The 25,981-nt window shown below is 32.3% G+C and overlaps 1 protein-coding gene across 1 annotated transcript in view; it reads left to right on the top strand.

The window, feature by feature from the left end:
• The window catches only part of LOC129231492 (atrial natriuretic peptide-converting enzyme-like), a 192,342-nt gene that overhangs the window by 63,262 nt on the left and 103,099 nt on the right, over window positions 1-25,981 (top strand). The window contains exon 4 of the mRNA XM_054865820.1: window positions 18,171-18,241. Coding sequence (XP_054721795.1) covers window positions 18,171-18,241 — 71 coding nt within the window. The remainder of the gene's footprint in view (window positions 1-18,170; window positions 18,242-25,981) is intronic.

Raw genomic sequence — 25,981 nt, 5'->3', positions numbered from 1 at the left:
CCGATTTCTTGCATTCAAACTCTTATAAGTCAGGAACCGATAGAGATAAAGTAATGAAACTTGGAGCATATCTTTTTCAAGCAATTTACTTTAATTTTTATTCGGCGAATTTGAAAAAAACGTTTACTGCAAAAATTATGATTTTTTTAAAAAAAAGTATCTTCGAATTTTTCGAAATTTTTCTTCAAATATTTTTTATTTCTTATTGAATCAATATTTTTAAAATCGCCGAATAAAAATTAAAGCTTAGATATTTGTGCATACTTTTTTGAAAAAAAATTGAAAATTGACCAACAATATTTTGAGTTATAGCAATTTAAAGCAACCCCATTTTTTTGAAAAAAACTAATTAAATTTAAATAAAAAAAATTTTTTTTTTCATATTTATGTTATGATTTTGCTTATTAAATAAATGATGAATCAGTTCAAAAAATTTCAAAACTCTAAAGTACATAATAAAAAAATTTTCAAAATGTGTCCCGGACCCCCTTAACAGGTGTTTATAAAATATAATGACGGGCATTGATTTATTTTGTGTACAATGAACTTAATATCAATAAAACATATATTTAGCAGCAGTTAATTATTTTTATGTAAAATGCTTTTATATTTCTCTACTTGTTGCTTTTCATAACCTAAAACATTTTTGTTGTTGAAAAACTTGAGAAAAGGAACAGATTTCGTATGTAGGCTAATTTCTACAACGTACATACAGAATCAATTGGTTTACTTTTCTATATTGTTCTTCAGCTGTAAAAGCAGTGATTTCGGCTATGAAAAGAGACAACAATACTGGAGAAAACTCTTTTGCATAAAAATTTATAACTATTAAATTTATGGTTTACTGCTGTTAATTTTACTGTACAAATCATTTATAAAACCGTATACTACTGCTTTTACGGAGCAGTGCAGCTGATTTCGCAGCATATTACTGCTAACTTTACAGTTTGATACTGTTAATTTTGCAGGGCAATTTCATTAAAAAGCAGTATATTACTGTTAATTTTACATACTATCTCTGTTCAATTTACAGGCCAATTCATTCCTAAAACAGTATATTACTGCTAATTTTACAGTTTGATACTGTAAATTTTACAGAGCAGTTTCATTAAAAAACAGTATATTACTGCTAATTTAGAGTAATTCATTGTTAATTTCACAGGGCATTTCCATTAAAAGACAGTATATTACTACTAATTTTGCAGTTTATCGCTGTAAATTTCACAGTAAGTCTGTTATAAGACTATATTACTGCAAATTTTACAGTTTAGAACTGTAAATTTTACAGTTTTTCTTTGGAATGTGAGCTGCCAGTATTATACTGTAAAAACAACAGTTTATTTTTTGCAGTGCTGAATAAAGATTTTAACCTAAACGCTACCGGTTCTGCTTACAAATCTTATGCAGTAAATCAGAAAACAATAGTTAATCAACGAATTTAGAATTTGCGTGTTTGAAAAAGAATTTCGTACTTTTAAGAGTAAGAGTCTGGAATAAGATTCCGTAAGTACATTGACAATGAATAGCATGTTCATCCCAAGGTCACGATATACTTTCCAAATGATGACTTGACAGTTAAAGTACACTTGACTGTGCAATTGCGTGCGCGCGCGAACTATATTAACCAATTTCCTATACAACTTGGACTTATTATTCTATATTAATAGCCAACCCCGGACAATGTATAATACTCTTGTATGAAATCAGCAACAATATCAGCTTCTGTACTCCTTAGTCGTTTTAATCAGTTAAAATACTTTGTTTTTCTTTTTTTTTTACTTAAAAGCAGGGTCGGACTGGGCGGTCGGGCGATCGCCCGAGGGTCGATGGGTCGTGGGGCCGACTGCAATTTGTACTTTAACTCTTTTTTTTTTTTTTTTTTACTCGCAACATTATGTCATAATGAATACAAGTTTGAAGGATCGTCAAATTTGGTGGCGCCTGCGTCAGGATTATGTTTAGTAGAGGTTTGGGAGGCAATCAGGCACTGGATATAGGTAAAATATCAGGAGTGTCCACGAGGCATCTTTTGAGTGTTATCAGGGCCGCCGAGAGCCAAGGCACTCTGTCTGTTGGCTTGCCGGCCTTCTATCCTCATTTAAACTTATAAGACTCGATTCCAAGTCGGGCCCCTAATTTCCGACTCGGTTGACATGGCCTCTCGTCGGCTCTGAGTGTACTGCAGGGCCATCCTCAAAGGGGTTCAGACGGGTGCTACAACCCCGCCTTTTATAAATATCAAACAGTTAAAAATAAAAAGAAAATTAATGTTGCCTTGGCTTGATCTTCAGATTCGTAAATCAAGTAGTTCATATCATCAAGTAGTAACATACATGCCTATATATATGTAAGATCAAATATAAGTAAATAACTTATACATACCAAAATAAGAAAAAAAAGATTACCGTAAACCGGGGTTACTTTGATACAGGTTTCGCACATTTTGTATTGTAGCACCCTCATTTTTCAAGATATTTCAACAATTCTTGAACCAAACGATAGCTTAACGTCTCAGCTTTAAATTGCCGTTTGAAATTCTTCGATATATTAAATAGGGAGGGAGGGAGGGGTCATTTTTTTTATCAATGTTACCCCATTATCCGGGGTTACTTCGTAACAACGTGTTTTCTCCATCTAAAACGACTGTTTCGGTGGTTTGTAATAAAATTACCCCATCCCCACATAAATCAGTGTTGCCAAAACCATTTTACTGTTTCAATCAATTGGCGATGTCAGCGCACTCTGAAAAGTGATTCTTAAAACCCTGAGACAACCAGGGGGTCGCCAATTGTAAAATTAAGCCAGCCAGAACGGTTCAAAAGTAAAAAAACAGTTTTTTAAAGTTACCCCGTCAGTCTAAAGTAACCCCGGTTTACGGTAATTAATAGCTCATTAAAACTCACTTGTAACTTGTTGAGGGAAAGTTGTAAAATTTAATCATTATTTTTTTTAAATGTTTTTTGACTTTTATGTATATAATGTAAATATATCATATATTTTTTACACGTATGTATGAACATGTATATTACTACATGTTTACATAAAAGCAAACAAATTTTAAAAATAGATATGAAAGCACTATAACTTAAATGTGCACTAAAGCAGTGATTTACTAAGCAAAATAAATGTGTAAATAAACTTTAAGCTAGATGAAGTGTAAGAAAAAAGTAGAGGAGGACAGGACTTGTCTTTTGTGAAAAAAATAAATAAATAATAATGAATGTAATTAAGAGAGCTTCAATTAGTAGTTGGAATTACGGTGTTTTTGCATTCTTAATCTCTTTTTTATTATTTTATCATCTCACACGTGTTTCTGTGTGTGAAATGTGCATAGTTGATCCAAATTGATGCAAAGTTAAAATTTTTGCTGCTCCAGGCTGCTCCGAATTTGCAATTTTACTGCTCCAGGCTGCTCAAAATTCACCGTTTTACCAAGCTGCTAAAAACTCATCATTTTCCTGCTCCCAAGATAGCTCCAAAAACGAGTTTCGGTCGGCACATCCTGGGATAGCCAAGATGGGGTTCTTCGAGACTTATTCTTTTATTTTACATTACCAAAGGTTGCCTACAAGTGTATTTTTGAAAAAAACACACTTCTTCTTCACCACCTTTCTTTTTGGAAGCATTCCGTTCCGAGCAAATGTTCTCAAACCCCACAATTGCAACCAGCAACTATGAAGAAATTCAATATCAATAAAGAAGACTGAAAACCCCCCTCCCCATCATTAATTGAAACTTTGACTGAAAAAGAGAAAGAACTTCGGGTAAAGTTCCCGAACCCCACAATTGCCACCTACAGTTGCGTATTAAGGACTTCAATTTCGAAAAACTCCAGGAGAGCGCATTCTGGAAGCCCTTACAAACACTCCTCCCCATAATTAAAGATAGTCTAAACTTTCGTTTACAGCCATCACTTCTAAACAATTACTGGGGGAGAGCCCTTGAAATCCCTCTTCTAACATCATTGGATACCATTTACAACTGAGTTTCTGGAATTTCAGGTTCGAAGTATTGTTGAGCCCTCAAACTTCTCCTATCACAAACAGTAGCAAAGAGTCTAAAAGTTTAAAAGTGCGCCTTTAAAACTATACAATTTTGTCTAATTTTCGGGAAGAGACTCTCAGAAAACTCTTCCATCCAATTTCAAGATCTTTTAAGAGTTCAATTTCGAAACATCTCCGGAGGAGGGCCTGCAAATCTCTTCTCCCGCAACACCACCGAAGATAGTTTAAAACTGCGTTTTTAGGATTTCAAAATTTTTCCGATGGAGATCCCAGATCCCCGTCATTATCAAAGATGCACGCATGTTTTTCAATTTTCAACTTCGAAAAATAAACTCATACATTCCCCAAGTTATCTTGCGACGGCCCTGCATTCGTTTTATTGCTCTTTTTCTCTTTCCATTTTTTAAACTCTCTTAAACTTGCAAGATTGCGTACGGGGGGGGGGGTAGATATACCCCTGAGCTAAGGGTCAGTTTTGTGTAATCACCCGGCCCTTGGTACAGATGTGATAAACCCCCATTTGGCGACGTCTGATTTTTTGCTCAAAATTGAAATTTTTCTCGCCAATGAGGCGATACTTTTTTAAGCATGGCATCCCTGGCAAAATTAACCTGTGTTTGGCAACCCGAAGGCAATCTTAGATCTGTTCAAACTTGTTTACTTGGGTTGTTTACTCGGTTTTACGCAGGAGAGATACGTGTTGTTTCGTGCAATATGCCTTACAGGAAAGCTTATTTTGTGTTAGTTAAATTCAGTAGTTGTGTTTTGAAGTAAAAACATTAGAAAATGCCAGTTTCTTCAAACTTGAACGTTAATTAAAAGTTAACTTCAACGTGGTATGTATCTGTAACGTGCCATTGTCATATGATGTATTGATTTAGACTGAGTGTGAGGATTTATACCATAAAAAGGTAAGTTCTTTATTTTAGAATTAAAAAAAAAACTCTCACTTCCGAAATTCTTTGTTTTTACAAATCCTTGAGGGGTTCTTGTAGTTTTTAACTTTATTTTTATTGTATGTAAATTAATTTTACAAAAATAGTACGGTTATTTTGTTCTAAAAGTTAATTCTTATCGATGCCACGAATTATTTAGACATTCTATTAACATGCCTCCTTTAGATACTGAATTTCTGAAAATAAGTTTTTTATAAAAATATAAAGGTGTTATTTTATGTAAAATATAATAGGTATTTTGAAAGCATGTCTGGATAGTAAATAAATGTATGGTATTTTTGTATTGTTTATGTTTAGGATGTTTTGTTGAGACATTTCTACTTTTCATACATCGAAATTTGAGTAACTAAGCGCTTTTTTGGCTGAAATAGTTATTGATTTTGGGGGTGTTTTCCGCTTTAAACATCGCAATTTGAATCGCTTTGCTCTTTTTTAGCAGAGTATGAGAAAAGTTTTTGTTCGATGAAATGCATGTTGGAAAATAGCGTTTATTTCTATTGGTACATATTTCATTGGTGAGCTGTTATAGTAATTTGTCAATTTAAGCATTTTAAATACTTGCTAGTAATTGTTCTTTGTGAACAAAAACTTTCTAGTTTCTGGTATTTTTGAAGCGTATATTCGAGATGTTTTTTGTTGTGGTTTTATGTTGTTTTTATATATATTGTGTTCTCAAGTGCTTTGATCATGTTTTTTTATCTGATTTTTTCCTGTTGGCGCTAAAAAAGCATCGCCAAGAACGATGTATGACATATGTCGTCATACATCGTTTTCTTGGCGATTCTTTTTTAGCGCCAACAGGAAGAAGTCGCCAAGGGTGGGGTATATCACATCAGTTCCACTATTGTAAACGTAACGTAAATGCAATACGAAAAACGTCTTTCACCGGCAACATAAATAAATTTTTGTCCCAAACGATAAAACTATAACATTGCAAATTACTTACCTTAGTAACAGTTTTTCATCAACTTATTCAACATTTTTCTTAATAGAAGAAATAACAAAATAATAAACCTTAAACTTAAACCCACGTTAAATCATTATTGTTGATTCGAATCTCGATTGCTTACGGTGACGTCATCTTTATACGCCATCTAGCAACTCCACATTGCGTCACGTGCATAGCTTTGTATTTATTTTTTTCGGATACTTGGCGGCCGAGTGGGTTTGCCTAGAGCCCTGAATAGTACATTCGAGGACTATGTGCCCTATAAGAACAAATACACGCGTTGGAAGATGTGTGTAGTCAATAAATTGGAAATTTGTCTTTCCCTACTATTATCGACTAATGTGGAACAGAAATTGCTGATTATCAGTGGTAAGTCCCTCTTTAATTCCTATGGTGATATCGTACGGAAACAATTAAGGCGATTCTAGACCCTTTCAAATTTCTTCCCTTGTCGTTTTCGATCAGTCATGAGGACGAAATAACTTATGATTTACCAATATAATAGCAAATTCTTCACATGACCGGTCGAAAGCGGTATCGAAGTTAATCCGAGGTTTGCTAGATCAGGCTGATTGCGTGTTAGTCTAATATAAGAGTATTTCATCGTTCATCCCAACTTGGACTAGTATCACACTTTATCCAACTTAAGGGTAGATAGACGCTAAGATATAGGGAGAGGGTGCACAAAAGTATCCTACTCGAAAAAACTGATTCTAGGCAAAATCCACTCCCATTTGGTTGTCGAACGGTTTTTACATGATTAAGTATTAAAAATGTATATTTCCGAACCAGCACTCTCAAATAGCGATGTGGGTCGTTTTGTCCCTTTCACCTTGCGATCATGAACTCTGTGTTATAAGTAAGGTGCGAACATACTGATTGTTGTCCTAAAATGTAAGAGTTTTTTGAAATGTGAATCCACACTCACCAAAAAGCTTGATCAAATTCCTAAATCATTTTAAAGCCATGATATTGCTCCATACAGTTCCTACCAAACAACACCAGGCGGTTAGATCATAGACTTTTCGACCTCACTCAAAAAATATGAGTTTAAACTCATTAGTAATTATTATTCTTCAATTTTCTTCCATATACACATTGATTCCAAGCAGCATTGCAAAGCAAGATGCCTTGCACTTCTGCATTTTTTTTCAACAAAATAAGCACTTATCGGTAATTTTGTGTGTGTTAATAATCTGTCACTGTTTCAAACAATGCTTAACCAAAACATATTATTCAGTTCGCAAAGGCTCATAGTTTCGGCAAAATTGTTCATCAAGAAGCAGGACACATTTATTTACGCGATTTTCAAGTTGCTGTTGTCAGTTAGAAAACTACAATTCTTTTTCCATTAAAATGTATGTATCCGACAAGAAATGAAATGATTTAGCCCCCTCCCCCCTCCGATTTTCTCTTCTTTAATGTAAGATTTAGAATTCAGGAATACAATGAGTTGCTTTTATTGATTTTATACTATCGTAGAAACTTAGCAACATAAAGTACTTAGCGACAATTCATTTAAATTAGTTCACAGTACCGTCCAATGAACTTTATTTCTAAAAAGTTTGCAATAGCATTTTATGCGACCCAAAATGCATTTCGTTTTGAAACGTCTTTTTACTCAAAGCTCTTTCTAAATCGAAGCATTATTTTGCCGATGCCAGTTCTTCCCAACATGCACGTAGAAATTGCATAAAAGCAAATTCTAACAATAATCTTACTGTTCACTTCTAAGTAATCTAGATTTTATGCCAAACTTAATTCTGAGGAATTTTTCCTTTCTGTGAAAAAGGTTTTTATTTTCAATTCCTTTCATCTAAAGTTTATGTATTTCCAACAGTTACTAACTTTGCACTTTTCACTAAATATTTTTAGTACTTTTTAGTTAGGAAATAGAATTTAACTTTAATCATTTTTAAGGCTGAATTGTTTTTAAATTGATTTTTAATGCTTTTGTAGAAACAATTGTCTGAGGAGCTTATTTTAACAACAGTTGCGTATGTAGATTTCTTCAATTTGCTTTTATTTCGTTTCTTTCTATCTTTGTTTTTTGACATTGCGATGAACTTTCTGAGTAGTACAAGTAACAAAAAGTATGCTATGCTAGTTCTATACGAAGTGCCATTTCTAAGGAATGTAAATGTCTCTCAAAATACGAAAAACACATTCTAAACTATCTAGTGAAACGCAAGGGTGTATCCAGAGAGGGGCAAGATGGGAAAGCTGCGCTCTGCTCCCCCCCCCTCTCTCCTTTAAGAACAAATTGTATTTTAAATGTTTGTTCATTTTATTAGTTTTTCCCTTTATGTGTTGGAATATTGTACCTATTATACTTTGCATTTGGTTCAACCCGAAAATATGGAAAACTATATATTACCTAGGATAGGAAATAACATTGCTACAATAGTGTAATGGTTTAATTTAGAATTTTACTCTTGCTAAGAAGATCATTCGTTCATATCAGTAAGTTAGTAAATTAGCCTTAACTGCTGTCAACACACTTCCAAAAAACTCCAACAGTAAACCGTTCGCCATTGCAACGAATATTGCAGATCACCTAAACGTGATCACCAAAGCAGTTAAGTAAAAGTCGTGCTTTGAAGTCAATGCACTTTCAAAAACTTTACGATTGTTAAAACTATTGTTATTGCATTCACCTTTGCAACAAATATTGCAGATCACCTAAGAGACAAGGTGATCACCAAAGTGGTGCAGTAAAACTTGCTTTGGAAATTCAGTCCAGAAATTTAGCGTAATGTATTAAAGTGATCATACAATAATACATTCTGCAACACTAGGACAATTTATTATTCAAGATTCAGCGGCTTATTTTCGAATTGGAATTAGAAGCTTCCAGGTATGTGGGATTAAGGAATACATCAACTTCCCAAGAGTGGTAAATCCAGCCTGCAAAAGATAATCCCTAGTGACGGTAATCCTTCTGAGCATGTTTGATTGTTTTATCATCGATCACCCTTATTTGATTTGCTTCCACATACTCGTAGTTTAGTACGAGAATTAATACTGCTTGAGATAATCTATTCACATCACCACTTCAACCTGCCATGGATTTTGGTAAATTTTAGTTAATTAGCTCTCAAAGAGCCCCAGCACTATGTGTGTTAACTTGGCTGAAGTAAAACAATTATTCTTCTATGAAAGCTTGAATAACGTACAAGTTAAATATCAAAGATACACACCTTTCAGATCAATAGCAGAGAATTTAAATACGCGATCCTTCCGTAGTTAGATGAGCACACCCACACGCCGACTAATCATGCTTCATTAATTTTGGACTGCATTAATAAATTTTGAGTTCAGCGTGCACGAAAGGTTTTAAATGGATAAAATAAGTTTGAAAGGCTTGCACGTTAATGATGTTTGCATTTAAATGCAATTCCGTTGTTTTATTGCAAAATTTTTTAACCCTTAGTCGATTAGGAGGTTTATTTTGCATGTTAAGCAGTGGCGTGTACCTAGCATGGGTGACACCAGGCGTGGTATTTTGTGGTGTCAACCCTTCCCTCCTCTTACAAAAACAAATACAACAATAAAATAAATAAATAAAAGATTTTAACGTTCTACATAAACATGAAAACATGAATTTCATACAAATTTCCCAAACAACTGATATGGAAAAACCTATATAATTTCAAAAACATCCTTTAAAGGAAGGCTTATTTTTACACACAAAAAATATCACGTTTCATTTCTATTCAGCTACCTTCAACTCAAATAGCTTCAACATTCAGCTACAAACTACCTAAAACTATGTATCCAAAATCGGAGCTATTATACATCAATGATTGCTTATACCCCGAATCGATAAATGTTGATATCTGAAAGACAATTTCGTTGATTTTGGCAAAGTAAATAGAAATATATTTCCTGCATCGATTGAATTGTTCCCGAAATGCAGGTTATTACCATCCTCCTCAAATGAGATGCTAATACACCTTAACTGGGAACTTCTGCAATGTGTTTATGTAGTATTCAACGGTAGCATAGATACTAAGTCCGTTTTGCAACTCAAATGGCAGAAACTTCTCTAAACTATCATATCCAGTTGACGTCTCATCACATATTCCAGTTGCTTGCAGCGCGGTTGTTTGAATAGTAAATGAGCATACCACGCGCAAGCCGAATGCTTAGAAACATAATTTATGGCTCAGATATCGCTGCTTTGAGGCACAAAATTGGAGTATGGGTATATGAAGTTGATGCCTTGTTTTGCTCGATTGATAATTTGAAAATATTTTTTATTGTAAAAGATGTCATTTTGTTTTATTAAATTTGAAATAATGTAATCTTGACTATTTACTTTCGAGAAAGGAAATAAGAATTGATTAATCATTCAGTAGATTATAAGGTTTTGTTCTAGATAGTGCATCTAGTCTCAAAATGACTGATATCAGGCCTTTCATTTCGGTTTTTTGAGAGTGGAGGGTAAATAGTATGTACTGAGTGAATGTTATACTTTTAAAAACGACAAAATACTTAGAAAAGACCGAGGCACGTTTACGCATGGGGCACGTATACGCAGGGCCTTTTTTTTCAAAACGAATAACTGCAGAGCCAACAGTCATAACAGATTAATGCTGTTCTCTAGCAAATATTCTCACAAGTGTTTGAGCATTAGTCCAGCTTCGGTCTAGCATGCAGAAATAATATGTTTTCTACCAAGTTGAGTAAATTTTGTATTAAACAATTTGAAGCTTTTGTGAATAAAAAATTATTTAGTTAAGAAAGAAGAAATATATAAAAATTAACAGAATTTTATCCTTTTTTGAGAATTGTACTTGTATGAACTGAAATTTAATTACATGTTTTTCACGTTAAAAATAAATCCAAACTTGACGACGGAGCAAATTTACGTGTTGACGTCGGAACACCTTTACGCACTTTCTTACGGTTTCTTACTTCTAAACGTGCCCTGACGCTTTTTTCGCTCCGAACTGTCTCAAATCTTTTTAGTATTTTCAGGCTATTTAGTTTGGAAAACCCCCATTTATTTTTTAATTGAGCTTCGAATTCGTATCTTATCGGTTACAATCATACAGTGCTGTCTTCATGCTCGTTCAGCTTTTATTTTATACACTATTCAGTCTGTAATAAACTGGCTTTATTTCAACGTTAGGTGTCAAAATCAATACGTGTAAACGTGCCCCGTGTCCGGGGCAAGTTTACGCAACCGACTTGGACTCGAATATAATTTTTTAATGGTTCAAAACACAAACTGAGCAACAACTGAATATACCAGTTTTGACTCCATTAACTGCTCCATAAAACCGCAATGTCTAAAATTTCCTAAGTTAAAAAAATAAAAAATAGAAAATTCATTGAAAAAACATCCGCATAAACGTGCCCCCCTTCTACCCTACACACACACTATTATATTAATCAAAAAAAGGGGTATGCATTAATCACTTATCTTTTTTTAAATGCTGCTCTAAATAAGGCAAATTCAGAGATAATCTACACGATTCAACAGAAAAGGGGCACAGTTGGACAAACTGATTTTTTCTATGCTTAAAATACTCAAAATCAGAAATGTATGCCATAAATTAGTTAACTTGTATGGCAACAACGTGGAAACTGGCCTTTGTCACATTCATTTTGCAGGGAAGCTGCAGCCCTTTTCATATCTTCTATCACTGTTCGGAAAATCATGTAAACTTCAATTTTTGAACTTCAGGAGTTCTTCTTTCATCATTCAATAATGAAAAAATACACTGATTTGAAGCTGAAACTTTTTTAATTGAATGCACGTAATGTCCTTTTCATCCAGTATGAAATTTCAGTTGTAACGTTTCACACTTGATTTCAAAATACTGCTTTGGGAAGTACCGTGGAACTGTGCATTACGTTTCAAATGTTGAAAAAAGAAAGCGTGTTTTTGAAAATAATAACGTAAGAAAAAGAAAGCATTTGCAATTTCACACACTTTGCATTAGTCAAAATGTGTTGTGACAAGGAAGAAGACATATCGTCGCCTCAGAGCAACAGTAAGACATCTAATCCCAGAAGTAACAGTAAGATATCCTATTGTAGCTCTGAGGCGGCGATATGCTAGTGAGACAACCTATTCAGCTGTCCTTGTTGACATTGAAGTAAAACTATTTTGGCCGTTCAGGAAGAGCAAAGAAATTGTCATTTCTTAAATACTTCCGATGTTTTTCCAATTTAATACGAACTTTTGACTTCCCTTTGCATTTAAGTCTTCATATTTTGTTATCCTTTATTGTTTTATTAAACGTTACTTTATACTGTATCAAACATTATTTTGCAAAAAAGTTCAACTCTCAAATCTGCTTTATCCTTGTTTCTATTTTTAGATTTTTAGATTAGTAGTTTAAAAACTTTTTTTATATCTCCATATCTTCATACATCTCAATCTTTTAACTAATGATAATATGTGGTCTAAGTTAACTGATTTTGTAAGTACTTTTTCAATGTTCCACTGTACCCGGCGTCTTCTCCCACTAGGACCTCATTTGGAGCTCTGTGAGACATACTTAAGTTCACGCTTAAAATTTATTTTTATGAAATTATATAATACGGCGAAATTTGAAAAAAAAATATCAATGAAAGCCAAAGTAATTTCTTGCGCTTAAATTGTCTTTTAAGCCAAAAGAAAAATTATTATTATGAAGCAAATAGAAATTGTATCTTTGTGGCCTCTTTTCCACTTTATTAAATTTGTCACTATTTAGAGATGTTATGAAAAATTTCACATTTTTTACTTAGTAATAAACAAATGTTTTAGTAGAACAAGCATTGTTAAATCTTTGGATGTTATCATGCTGTCTCAAATTTACGTCTACAAAACGTTTCCAATTTTGACTTCAACCGTACAGATTGTGGAGCTTCTAATAAAATTCCTAGACAATTTCATTGATTCAAACATGTTTTATCAATCGCCTGAATTTCAATATCCTCATTAATCTTGTTACCCTCGTATGCATTCATTAACTTCAATAACATTAGATACTCTCATTGATTTTGATGGCATTAACTAGTTTCATTAATCTCAATGACTTGAAATAAATTCATTATAATCTACGATGAATTCAAAGTTTCGATGCTCACAGAAGCTTAAATCTGTTATCCAATTACCTTAGTACAAGGTGAACTCTGAGCCCCTCAAAGCGAGGGAAAAAATGTTGAAATCCTTAATCTTTCATTGTGCAATTCTGCTTTGATAGTTAGTCCGTTCTTTCCAACAAAGAATAAAAATGTGTCGTTTTTTTTTCTCATTTTCAAATAAGTAAAATCCCTCTAATGCGGACACTAACTGGACAAATTTTTTTGTCCACAGTAGACGGGTGTCCGCAGGACAGGGATTTAATAATGTTATTTGCATTGGAACCGATGAATTAAAAATTGTCCGCATAAGAGGGGTGTCCATTAGGAGGGGTTTTACATAAGGAGTAAACTCTCGATTATCCGAGGAATTGGTAGGCACAAGTGCCGCGGATAATAAATTTCGCGGATAGATTGCAAAAAGGCTAAAATGAGGGACAGATAGGGTAAAAATTGCTCTTCCTTTAAAATTTGGCTGTATTAATGCATAATAATTCCTTCAAACAGTGAAAATTTATACAGTACTGTAAAAATGTTTTGTATTTTTGCGCAGCATATCTTAAAATCAATAAAGAAGAAGTATACGTTCGATAAGGAAAGTACAAAAAAGAAAATAAACAACTGAGTTTACATTTACAATTTTTCGACAAGAAAACAGCCGCTGGTATTTGCTTTTTACTGCCAAAATACATGTTCCTGATTTTTGATTGATTCGCGGATAATCGAGAGTTTACTGTTTTTCTAAAGGCAATTTTAAGATCGCTGAGTTACATTTGAATACATTTTCCCCACAGACAAAGTGAAAAGAAATTGATTTGCGGATAATCGGGAGTTTACTGTTTTCCTAAAGGCAATTTTAAGATCGCTGAGTTACGATTGAATACATTTTCCTCACAGACAAAGTGAAAAAAAAAATCGTGCACCCCACTTTTACAGATTTTGATTCATAAAGAATTTGTACTGTTACATTCAGGTAAGCCGGTAAATGCGCCTGTTCAAAAATTTTAGCATAGAGTCCTTAACGTGCTAGTCCCTAACTATCATGTATGTACGATATTGTCCATAATTAATTTAATTACGATTCTTGTCCTTAATTTAAATACTTAAGTTCCTTTCAAGCTGATGTGCCCATAAATAGTCAAGTAAAATTAAGTATTTCATTTTTGGGTACATATGGCCATAATTGATTTTTTGGCCATTCTTACTCAAAATTATTATTTAGAATTCATAAGACGTAAACTAAATTTGGTTAATGAGAAATAAAAAATGCAGTAGTAGAATAGATCTATTTATTTTATGTGTTTATTAATTTTTGTTGCTACTGTGTTTTGTTGCTTTTCAAAAACGATTTGTCACTGATCCAGTTCTTTAATTTTAATGTTGCTTGAATTAATAAGTTGAAATTTGATTATATTGTAAAGCACTAAATGTTTGTCTATATACTTGAAAACGTTTTTTGTTCATTTCGTGAAAATAATTGAATTCAGCTACTTTGCCCAATGTAGATTTTAGTATCCCCATAAAAAAAACTGGCGTGCCAATAAATGGTCAAACCACTGTATTTCAGCCTAATTTTTGGTATAGTGGAAGATAGTGTTAGAAAAATAAAGTATATTTTATTCAAAACTTTTCGAGGGGGAGTGTTTTGAGATATTCAAGACCGGGGGAGAGTCAAAATAAATGGACCTTGAACCTTAAAATATTTCAAAAGAAAGCTCTCTTCCTTAGCTTTAAAATGTTTCTTTGAGTTTTATTATTTTATATTTACGAAAGAAATTAAAATCATTTGTAAGTACACACCTTTCATTTTTTTCCGTACGTTTTGAGTTTTTTTACTGGCCTGCATTTTGAACAATTTTCGAAATGGAAGTATAAACATGGACAAGTTTATTTATCTTGTCATATGTATCCAGCATCCCAATTGTTTTTTTAAATCAAAAATGGTGAGGTAAAGAAAGTGATTGATCCGTCATGGAATTGCTGAACTGCTAAAAACGTGTGTATAACTTTCATTATGGAGTTTTTCTATATTTACATTGGATTTAGTTAACAGTATCATGTTTCAGTTTAATCTATAACTTCAAATTCCACTAAAGACAGTTAATGCTATTTTTAGGTACTGGAAATATTAAATAACTTTTCTTTATTAAAACTAAAATCATTTCAGCGTAAACAAATATTCTCATTAAACTAATGAAATTTCAATGGAATCTTACACATCACCATATTCTAGTTTTTGATCCTGTAAACGTATTTTTTACAGCCCCAATATCATTCGTTAAATATGTAATCCAAGAAATCAATAAACTACTTCGACGTTCTTTCTGAGAAACAATAATACACCATGTTTACAACATTTTTTTCCACTTTCCTCAAGGCGTTTTAGTGGGCTCTTTCTTTCTGAAAAATTTAAAATTTCTTTCTTGCTTTCGTTGCATTTTTCATCAGCTAGAATGGTCACTAAAGAATTTTTCAGGCATTCTTTCGAACGTAAAAAGAAAGATTGATGACTTTTAGCGTTCAGTTGAAAATTAAGTAAAAGTTTGCGAAAAAACGTCTCACATACCTTTCTCCAAGCTAATGAAAAGTTGCTCAACATATGCAATTAGTTAGCCGAGAAAGCAGTATTTTAAGTTACTTCTGAAATATATTTCGTGTCAGCCATAGATCTTTCTATCATTACCATCAACATTGAGAAGTAGTTTCTGCTGAAATTATAGGTTTTCGAAATTCTTCACAATTTCAGTCAATGGCCTTTTTAAGTGTGTTTCTATCCCGCATTTTAATCTCAGTTTTAGAGAAGTATTTTTATTTTCCGTTTAAACTGTTCCCTCTTTTATTCTTAATTAATGATCAAACAATCTAAACCGGTACAGTTGAAGAATGAAGCATAATTTTCTTAGCTGCTCCCCCCCCCCCTAAAATATTTGCCTAATGATACGTTATTATTGCAGAGGACAAAGTCATTTTATGTGCTAGTAATTCGTTCTGAAACTCCAAAAAGTGCTCATGTTCGAACTACATCGCAACAATTATTTAGCATTCTTGTTCAAGTGAAACTACTCTTGCAATAACAATTTTAAAAATTTCCCTTATTGATACAATCCATTGCTCAAAACAGGTGCAATAAATAACTTACAGAATTATTTTATGAAACAAATGCATAACCTAATGATGCGAGTTGAAGTTTTCGATGAATAGTTAATGCAACTTATGCTAACATTCAATAAATTACCGCCCATTAGCCAGGGCTAAAGAAGAAATACAAGAGTGCTAATAAGCACGAAACTGCAGTCCTCGGTTGGAAATGACTGAGCTGGCGGTGTATTTCATGTATTAACGCTAATAATTACTTTTTGAACATTAATTAAGTAATTCTCAAAGGGTTTTTTTTCGGGCTACACTGTCATAACTTTCCCAGTACTTTATCAAATTTAATAAGTTAGGCATCATTTTAAAGATTTTTTCCCCGGCTTTCCACGTGAACCACTCACATTTCGTTTGTTGTTTTTTCCATTGATCGAAATCGAGTTATTCTGTTTTTATTACGCATTACTTTAATGCATAGCTTCTAGGCACAGAGACGCATTGCAGCAACTGGTTAGAGAGTCGTGCTAATAATGTGAAGGCCGTGGTTTCGAATCCCGACGGCCCGAAAACTATCGTTTTTAATGACTTCTTTCTTCAGCGGAATTTTGATCCAAAGTAGCCTGATAATCTATATTCATTACAAGATTCTAAGCTACAATTCTGTTGCTAAAATCAGGAAAAAAGATGTTAAATTTAACATGGTAATTCGCATTAACACATTTTAAAAATATTTAGGAAAATAGAGGCATTGATTCCAATTTATTTGTTTATTTATTTTATTAATTTTTTTTTAACTTTATAACGTATTGATCAGTGTACAGCACCCCGAGAGGTATGGAGTCTCATTAGCGCAGTTGGTTTAAGCGTCCTGCTGATATCGCGTGTCCCATAGGACAGAAAATGTAGTTTTTGAATGACTAATTTTCCTTAGCTGAATTCTGATCCAAATTTCTATGAACATGTAAACTTTTTTAATTAGGGGTTAGGACTTTAAACCTCAATTGCGTTGATTTGATGTCAAAAAAGAAGCGATTATTTTAATACGATAAATCGCAGTATCATATTTATTATTTTCTCAAGGGTTTTTTTAATAGGGGTAAGCCATAACTTCCTTACTACAGCATCAAACTTCAAAAGTAGGACATTATTTTAAAGATTTTTCCACTGCTAGCAGTGAAAAATAAACATCACATTTTTTAATATATTTTTTTAAAAGCCTTGGAAAACTGAAATTTTGAATTCCTTTCGTTGGGGACGAATATTTCGCACGTGTGCGCTAGTTTTGCTTAATAAACAGATACATTTCATCGCTACATTTTTATCATAGATGTTGAAGCCTAGAATAGTTTACCTACTTACTCAGATTATCAGCAAAATTATTACGTTCAAGTAAAAGGTGTTTCTTCTTTTGACATATAAAAGTGCTTTAAACCTCATTTTTGAACTATAAAAAGAGTATTTTAGTCACATTTATTAATAGAAGCAAGATTTTTTTTGCTCACATGGTTTTAGTTTTATGCTGGTGCCACTGGATTGGACCGGTTCGCAGACAGAGCTCGCGATGTCTGGTTCGAATATAATTCCCAACATTGAACAATTATCTTCATCAAAAGTGAGCCAAGAATTGAGAATACAGACATCGAACGGTACATGTTGTCTGCACTGTCAGATGTCTGTGTTCTGTAGAGTACCTTTGACTATAACTGGGGCGGGGGTATGCTCACGGGGAGGGAGAGTATGGTGAAGTCAGCATCCTTAAAATTTCTAGGGGGGTCGTGTATGAATGTCTTAGCCTCTTTTTAGAATAATCGTTCTTGGGGGGGCTTTTGAGGGGGTGAGTCACCGCTTTTAAGGAAATGAACATCCCTGATTAGACCACACATCATCGATTTCCAGTTGCTTGTATACAAAATGTCATGCATTTGAAGTTATTCGATAATGTACTATAACAGCGTTGCATCGTAGTGTCCCAAAAAATGTTGAAGATTCAGTAATATAAAAACAGGTTCTAAATTATTTTAACCTACTTTAATATACTAATGATGTCGTTTGTACATTCAAAAGCTAAACTAAACTTTTTTTTTGTAGCTGGACAAGCTGTACAACAACAGTGTATACAAAAATGCCTTTTTGCAGTCAGAAATTTTAGCGTTAAACAAGTAAGTAATGTATCCATTTTTATTCTCAGCCATAGTTAATTTTTGTATTGAAAGCATTAAAAGTGTGTTTTTTGCAAAACGTCAACTTGCATATGTGTATTAGGGTGTCCCAAAAAAATGAAAGTCGATTTTTCAAGTCACACATCCTATTATATTTTTCCTTTTATGTCAAAACAATTGCAAAAAAAAACGTTTTAAACAATTTGAACTACGCAACCTGTGCTTACTCGTGACTAAAACAGTAAACCAGCACTTGTGTACCAGGACGAAATCGAAAAAAATCTAAATTTCACGTCAATAAAACATTTCCCCTTTCGACCCACATGTACCGCGAAAACAAAATCCAAATTTTAAATTATTTAGGTATTCCGCATTACACTGTAAAAAAATTTTGTTTAACCTTGCTCCATAAAATCGGTGGCAGCTTAGCTGCCTCCACTGCTTTGGAGTAACTTATTTGATATAACTGGTATAAAATTACACATCGCTTGTGGAAGGTTACATCATGGTAATGTAACTATAGTGTAACGTCTCACTAGTTTCTGTGTTAGGTTATATCAGAATTTTCTGTATGCTTACTTACAGAGAAATTGCTTGAAAGGTTACACATTAGTAAAAATTTAAGCTTTCATCTAACTTTCTTGAACGGGTACTCATTTTTAAGTGCAAGTGGACTTATTTATACTTCAAGTTAACTATTCGATGGTTTAAATTATCAAGATATATGATCAAGGAATAATTTCTTTCTATACGTTTTAAATTGAAATCACAGAAAAAATTTAGTGCGTTACAATACTTGAAATAACAACATTGAATAAAACACAACCATCTTACAAACACCCCTTCCTTACAGCTCTTGCTTTTAATCATTTCTTTTTTCAATATTTATCAAATACATGCTTTTTCACAACCAATATACACTAATTTTTTTTTAGTTTAATGTACAAACAAGACATTTTTTATACTAAGAGAGTAAACAACCTGAGTGGTGTCCGAACTCGCAACGCGAATCTCGATGACGGATCTCAAAGCAAGTACCACACCGCTTGGACACAAAAGATTGTTTTCGTATCGCTAATAAGGGTTTACCTGCTCTTCTCTGATTCTGATCTTTACGCATACCCTTTGAATTCCACTGAAACTATAGTGCAAGGTTCCTCAAACAATCTCAGTTTTAAAAACAATGATATTACACACTTCAGAATCCGTGTGATTTTATACCCATTAATACAGGTAACTTTACGCATTTTTTACAGTGTAGTTCGCATATCAGAGGTTCCACAGTATGTTACTAACGTTTATACATACGGGAGTACAGGAAAAAAGCGATTATATATTTTGTGTTAATTTAGAATAATAAAACGTACAAAAAAAAATGAATTCAAAAAGATAGAAGTGATATTATTTCATGAAGAATACAGTTTTACTCAAAAGAAAAAAACATACATTATGGCTTAGCATTATTACTTAATTTAAAACATACGATCCTAATTTCAAAAATAAGATAGAAAATCAAGCCATTAATAAAGAGCAACATTATTATTTATTGTAGACTGATGTTTAGTTCTTACGATGATAAATTTTTCTAATCGGATGTTACATATGTAGTTAAAATATTTGAAACTTCTTAAGAAATGAGAGAAACGCTCTTTTGAAGAAATTGTGAAATAATTACTTAATTTTAAACAAGTGTCTTGGAAAAAATGGCAAATCACACTTAATTTGTTTAAGAATTAAGAAGATAATTAAACCCGTAAGTAATTGCTAACACTAAAATTTTATAGCTTTTAAAGATACTATATTTTCGAGCGGTTTTTTTAATTGCTATACTGAAGCGTTTCTTCAAAATTTAATTAGTTTAATTTCTCAAAGTTAAGAAAATATTTATTATATTGTATCTTGTAAATAACCTCGAATGTCGTTCAGAAATGAGTTTTTGAGTTTTGATTAATCATAACTTCAAAAAAAAAAAACTGTAAAAGAAAAAAAAACACTGTTTTCATTTATCACATACTTTGAAATTTCAGTAAATTATTATTGAAATTCTATGCAACATGTATTAGTTTTGACCTTTACACTTCTTATGACTTTTCTCTTTCAAAGAGAGATATCAAAAATAGACGTCGAGTCAAAAAAAAAAGTATTACAGGTGTCCCTCGTATAACACGGTTAATTCGTTCCATGTAGTATCGAAACCGTGTTATACGAGACTGTTTTAAAAATGACTTTTTAATTTATTTTTTACACTAATTCATCATGTACATAGTAAAAATCATGTCAATATGTATCGTGTTGTATCGAAACCATGTTTCCTATTATATCGAAACCGTGTTATACGAGACTAAAAATAAATGTAAATCAAGGGATGTGTACCGTGTTATATCGAAACCAAGTTTCATAAAAACAAAATAAAAACTTATTAGAGCTATCAAACATCAACAGAATGTATTTAACAAAAATGAAATTTCATCTTTTCGTAATGATAACATTTGTGTTATATATCAAAACCATGAAGCATTAAATTCAAGTTTCGTACTGTGTAATATCGGTACAGTGTTGGACAAGAGCCGTGTTACACGAGGGACGCCTATACATAGTTAAAATTATCAGCGTAAAATAGCTTATTTTTGGATAAATATTACATAAAAATGATTGATTCATATATTTAGTATACATAAAACTCTATATCAAACATTAAAGGTTTCACAATTAATAGGATTAACTTTTCAACATGGCAAAATTTTATTTTCACGTTTCATTGGAAATTTTGTCCTGTTATAATTGAGGTAAACATTCGAAACATTGCTGAAAGGAACTTTTGAAAAATATTATAAAACCAAAAACTGACGTTCAATCAAAAAAAATCTTATTGGAGGAAAAAATGGATTTTGAATACTTTGGAGCCAGCCAAAATATAACCCTAGCGTGCACTCTAATTGATTTTAACTCTGCGGTTGATTGTGCATATTTTATTTCGCTAAATTTTGTCCTTCTTAAAAATTATCTCTTTTTTCCAATAAATCGCATGTATTCATAGCAAAAATTTTCTTGGTTGTAACATATAGCTTGATTGGATTATTATTAAAATAAAATGACATTAATTAAACTTAATCAACGACTATTATCGCTCTCTAGCTTAAATTAAGTTTCACACCTACTTTAGCAATCGTCAAATACGAATTGTTTTTGTTGTTTTATCAAAAATACTTCCCTGTCTGTTGGCGACATTTTATTTTACAATATTTGTATAATGTTTTTCTAAAAATCTATCAAAAAAGAAACTCCTAACAGTAGTCTTAAAAATTTTGTACAATATGTTTGTATTCGTCTTTAGTAACACATAAAATCATGATTTACAAAACCTTTTGGCAAAAAACAAAGTTGTAGCAGTTTTCCAGTAAACTATTTACACACAAGCTGAATGTTATGAAGAGAAAAGTTTAAATACTAATTTTCAGTTGCTGACATTAAAATGAAAGTGATATGTGTCTGCTTATATAATGTGTATGATAACCGAAATCCATTTTAGTTCCCAGGATCTAACCATAGATATATAATCTCCATCACAAAAAATGTAGGGGAAATTTTAGCCTAAAATAGATTCAAGCCAAAAAGCTCTTTGTGACAAAAACGTTGACTCTCTGGCAGAATTTCTTTGCAGCTTGATGTTCCCCAAGCTCTACAACATTTCAAAACTGACGAATATGTCTCCCAAAAGGAAATTCGAGAAAAAATAAAATGCCTACTTGGCATATCTATCATCAGTGCTTTTTCTTGCCTGCCTTCTGTTGACACAAGCTCCCTGAGGAATTTTTTTCGGATACATTTATGTTCATAGTTCTTATTTAGTTAGTACAGCATTTTCTTTTTTAGTTTTCGTTATTTTTGTTAATGATTAGTTGCAAATTTAAAAATAATATTTTGCAAGCAATTTCTCTTGAGACATTAAAGCACAAATAAACAGTTTTTAATTAATGTTAAACATATTACTTTATAAACAAAAAAGATGCAGAATAAATTAGAATACACTGAGCAGTGTCTAAATTTTGGAAATTATAGTTTGGCAATTATTATTTATGTTAAATGATGGTGCAAAATAATCTTTGACAATTTTAAAGGATTGAAAAATACGAGAAAGTGAAGAGCGTAATACTAATCAATTCTACATAAAAAAACTTTCTAAACCAGAGAAGTAAGGGATGCGTACTATTTTGAGTTTTATAGTTTGGATTGACGTTTCGTATAAAAAAGAAAAAAAAAACCGTCACCTACATTTTTTTTTATTGTAATTTTCAATGATGCTTTTTTTTTTTAAATAAAACGAGTGAAAATGCGGTTGAGACATTATTTTTAATTTTTATTCTGATTTTTACGTAAAAATATGCTTTTAGAAGCGTTTAAAGTATTCTTGTAATTTGTATGTAGACATATACATATTTTATATAATAAAGCTAATTTTTATACATGGAGCAAATCTAAAAATATTCTAAAAATAGAAAAGAAAATGAATGGCAAGTTTCAGTTCAGGATGCAAACTTCAACTCATCAATCCTTTGACGCCTGAAAAGTTTAAAAAAAAAAAAAGCTTTTTGTAAGATTGACAAGTTAACCTAATGACCAGGCAGGTTTTGTTCGAGCGAGAAACGGTGTCCAGCGTTAAGAAGCAACTGAAAAATTTTAAATACGCAGATAGTAAAAGAAAAGGCGCAGAAAAGTTTTTAACTAATAAAAAACAAAAATACAGAAGAGATACCAAAATACGATTAAAACGCAAGATATTGTCATACAGAACTTAGTATACTGAAAGCATAACTTCGTATACTAAAACTTCCATGGCATAGCGATGAAACCAAATCAACCTTTATAAAAGGCTTATTCATCTTAGTCTTTTACAAATAAATATTTATTAAAGTCTTGCACAGGTGAGCCATTTGGTAAAAAATGCTTTTTGACATTAGTGGTGCAAAAGATAAACTCAAGAATCAAAAGTATTACTCAAAAAAAAAAAAACACACACACACATTTGGAAAAACTATGCATATTTTTGTTAATGTAGGAAAATAACAGTGAGAAAGTACAAATCATGAGGAAAATGTATGCGTACATTTTTTCTCAAAGGCATCATCAAACGTAACTAGAAAAATCTTTCTTGTTGGGGAAAAAAGATAAAATGCTAGTTACGTGTAGTTTATCTTCTCGGCTGCTATATTCATAACCATAAGTAAGAATATGTTTACTACTTTTGCAGGAAGAACATTACAATAATAAACCAGATGCTGAAACGAAATGTACCATGTTATTTCTAGAAGTTTTCGTGTGAAATTGTCTTCGTCTTTATGAGTAAGAAGTTACGTTAGAGATTGTGTTATTAGTAGATATGTTTTGAAGGAAACTGTTAGGTGTAAGTGGTAAAATATGACATGAGTAAGGTTAATTTAAAAAGTTTGAATCCATGATGATGAGATCATTTTAATTTTCCTGAGCATAGAATTAAGAAAATAGTGTGCAGACTTGATTGTCTCTGATTCGATTTGATAAGAATTTCTAAAACTAATTCAGAAAGTATTATGGAAATGAAAAAAAAAACTATCTATAAACAGAAGACTTTGCTAATTTAATTCTCCAGTTCATTAAAGGGAGCTTTACTAGAATAATTTGAGGCACTTTCATACCAACAAAAAACAGTGTTTCATTTGCACCATGGAAAGACGTGGAGTAAATTTGTTGTTTAAAAAAAGAAACCAAATCAGAATGCTTATTTTTATGCTCATGTTATGAGCTGAATATCATCCCAAAACATTGGATTAAAGCTGTAACGTAGACAATATGCCAGGGTCGCCCTCTACTGTGGTTTTCTTGAAACTAAAAAGAAACCTCTTCATTTCTCAAAGAGCAAATAATTGTGGTCTAAACGGAAAACAACATTTTGTGATACACACGATAGCGGTCGTATTCAATAGCTGACTCGAGCCTCCGTCAAACACCTGAACAGCCGATTGAAGCCTTTTATTGCTGGAAGAAAGCTTCAATCCGCAATTCAGGCGTCTGACGGCAGTTCGAATCGGATGATGAATATAAGCATAAATACAGTCGGACCCTGATTTAACGAACCTCTAGTTAACGAATTTAGTGAAGTTTTCATTTTCCCCGACTAAAATGAAGGCAAAACCCCCGAGTTACGGAATAATAAACCTCGAATTAACGAATTATTTTAGCAGCCGATTTTTTTTTTTTTTTATTTTGTTAATTTGATTTAAGAAAAATTAGATTGTTTTCAGAGTAATATATCCATATTGTCCGAAGCAGAAAAACTTTTTTTGGAATCTGCCATTTTTGACGGCCGAGGGGGCAACCAATGAATAGCGATTCTGATGCAGAAAACGATAATACGCCCATTAAAACTTACTTTTTCAAAGGCTTTACATGGCCTGGAAACTAAAAACATATCATAAGCAGGCTGTAAATGGCACAGTATTTTCTTTTCTCCATAAAGTCAAAGGAGAATATTCTGAGTCAAGTATCAAGGAAATTATCAAACATCTATTACTCGGTACTTTAAATTTCAAATTAACTAGTATGTAATAATTCGCGGAATGCTGAATAAAAAATGTATGTACACTTTCTGATTATGGATATTTTTGCGAAGTTGCGTTTTAGGCCTTTTAGATAAGGTAAGTGCAGTTTTTTTTTTCACACCCCGATACTACGAATAACCCCGATTTAACGTATAAAAGTTTCGGTCCCAATGAATTCGTTAAATTGGGGTCCGACGGTACTGGAGGGGGCAAGCTTATTTCACTTGATCTCGTTTTGTAATTTAAGCGCGTATGTCCTGTGCAAAAATTAAATGAGCTAAAGTTCTTCGTCTTAATTACATATTAAAGTGAAATAAAAAGTGAAGTTGATTGGGATTAAATGATGAGATCTTTTAAGTAAGTCGTAGAATTAATGCCTCTTTTTATCACCATAATTTGCAATGTCTTACCGTAGCGAAGGAAATATGCTTCACCCTAGTGGGGAGCTAAGAAATTTTTATCAGCAACTTAAAAAGAGAAGAAATAGGTTTTTATGAAGACTTACCTACCTTTGATTTATTTTATTCAGTTTTATGTCTGATCGTTTCTTTTTTAATAATTAATACTTTCTTTCCTGACACAATGCTTTTTTTTATTTTAGGAAAAGTATTTCTTAGCTAAAAAACTATTTGATATACCTGTTATCTTAAAAAGTTTTAATTCAAGCGAACAACTCCAAGAAAAATGCTTATTGCTCACATAAGCGTTTCATGAGCAAAATGAATGCTCTTCAATAAAAGTAACCCATTTTAACAATGCATGGCGATCATAGCTATGCCTCCCCTCAAGTAGTCTTTGAAATATTGGTGATATGTTTCTTCTTATGTTTCTCAACAGAGAGAATATACCAAGGAGCTTAGACATACACTATGGTAATTTTACTGAACGAATTGTAGGGATCTGAAAATTTCATAGTATTACAGTTGTTAAATTAATGAGATAGATTTTTAAGCTCTACTTAATTTCTAAAATAACAGCAGCGCAATCCTATCAGATACAAAAAAAAAAGAGATTTTAAATAACACTTAAAAGAGAACGTCAATGCGTTGTTTTTCGGTATTATTTCATTTGCAATACGTTGCGTTTATAATGTGAGTGCAATTAGTCATTAAAGTATTGCACGTCTATCGTAATTTTATTCCAATTTTCAGGTTTTCTCGAAATG

The sequence above is a fragment of the Uloborus diversus genome, chromosome 10 (genome assembly GCF_026930045.1).
Source record: "Uloborus diversus isolate 005 chromosome 10, Udiv.v.3.1, whole genome shotgun sequence".
Classification (NCBI taxonomy): domain Eukaryota; kingdom Metazoa; phylum Arthropoda; class Arachnida; order Araneae; family Uloboridae; genus Uloborus; species Uloborus diversus.
This window is presented reverse-complemented; position numbering and strand designations above follow the sequence as displayed.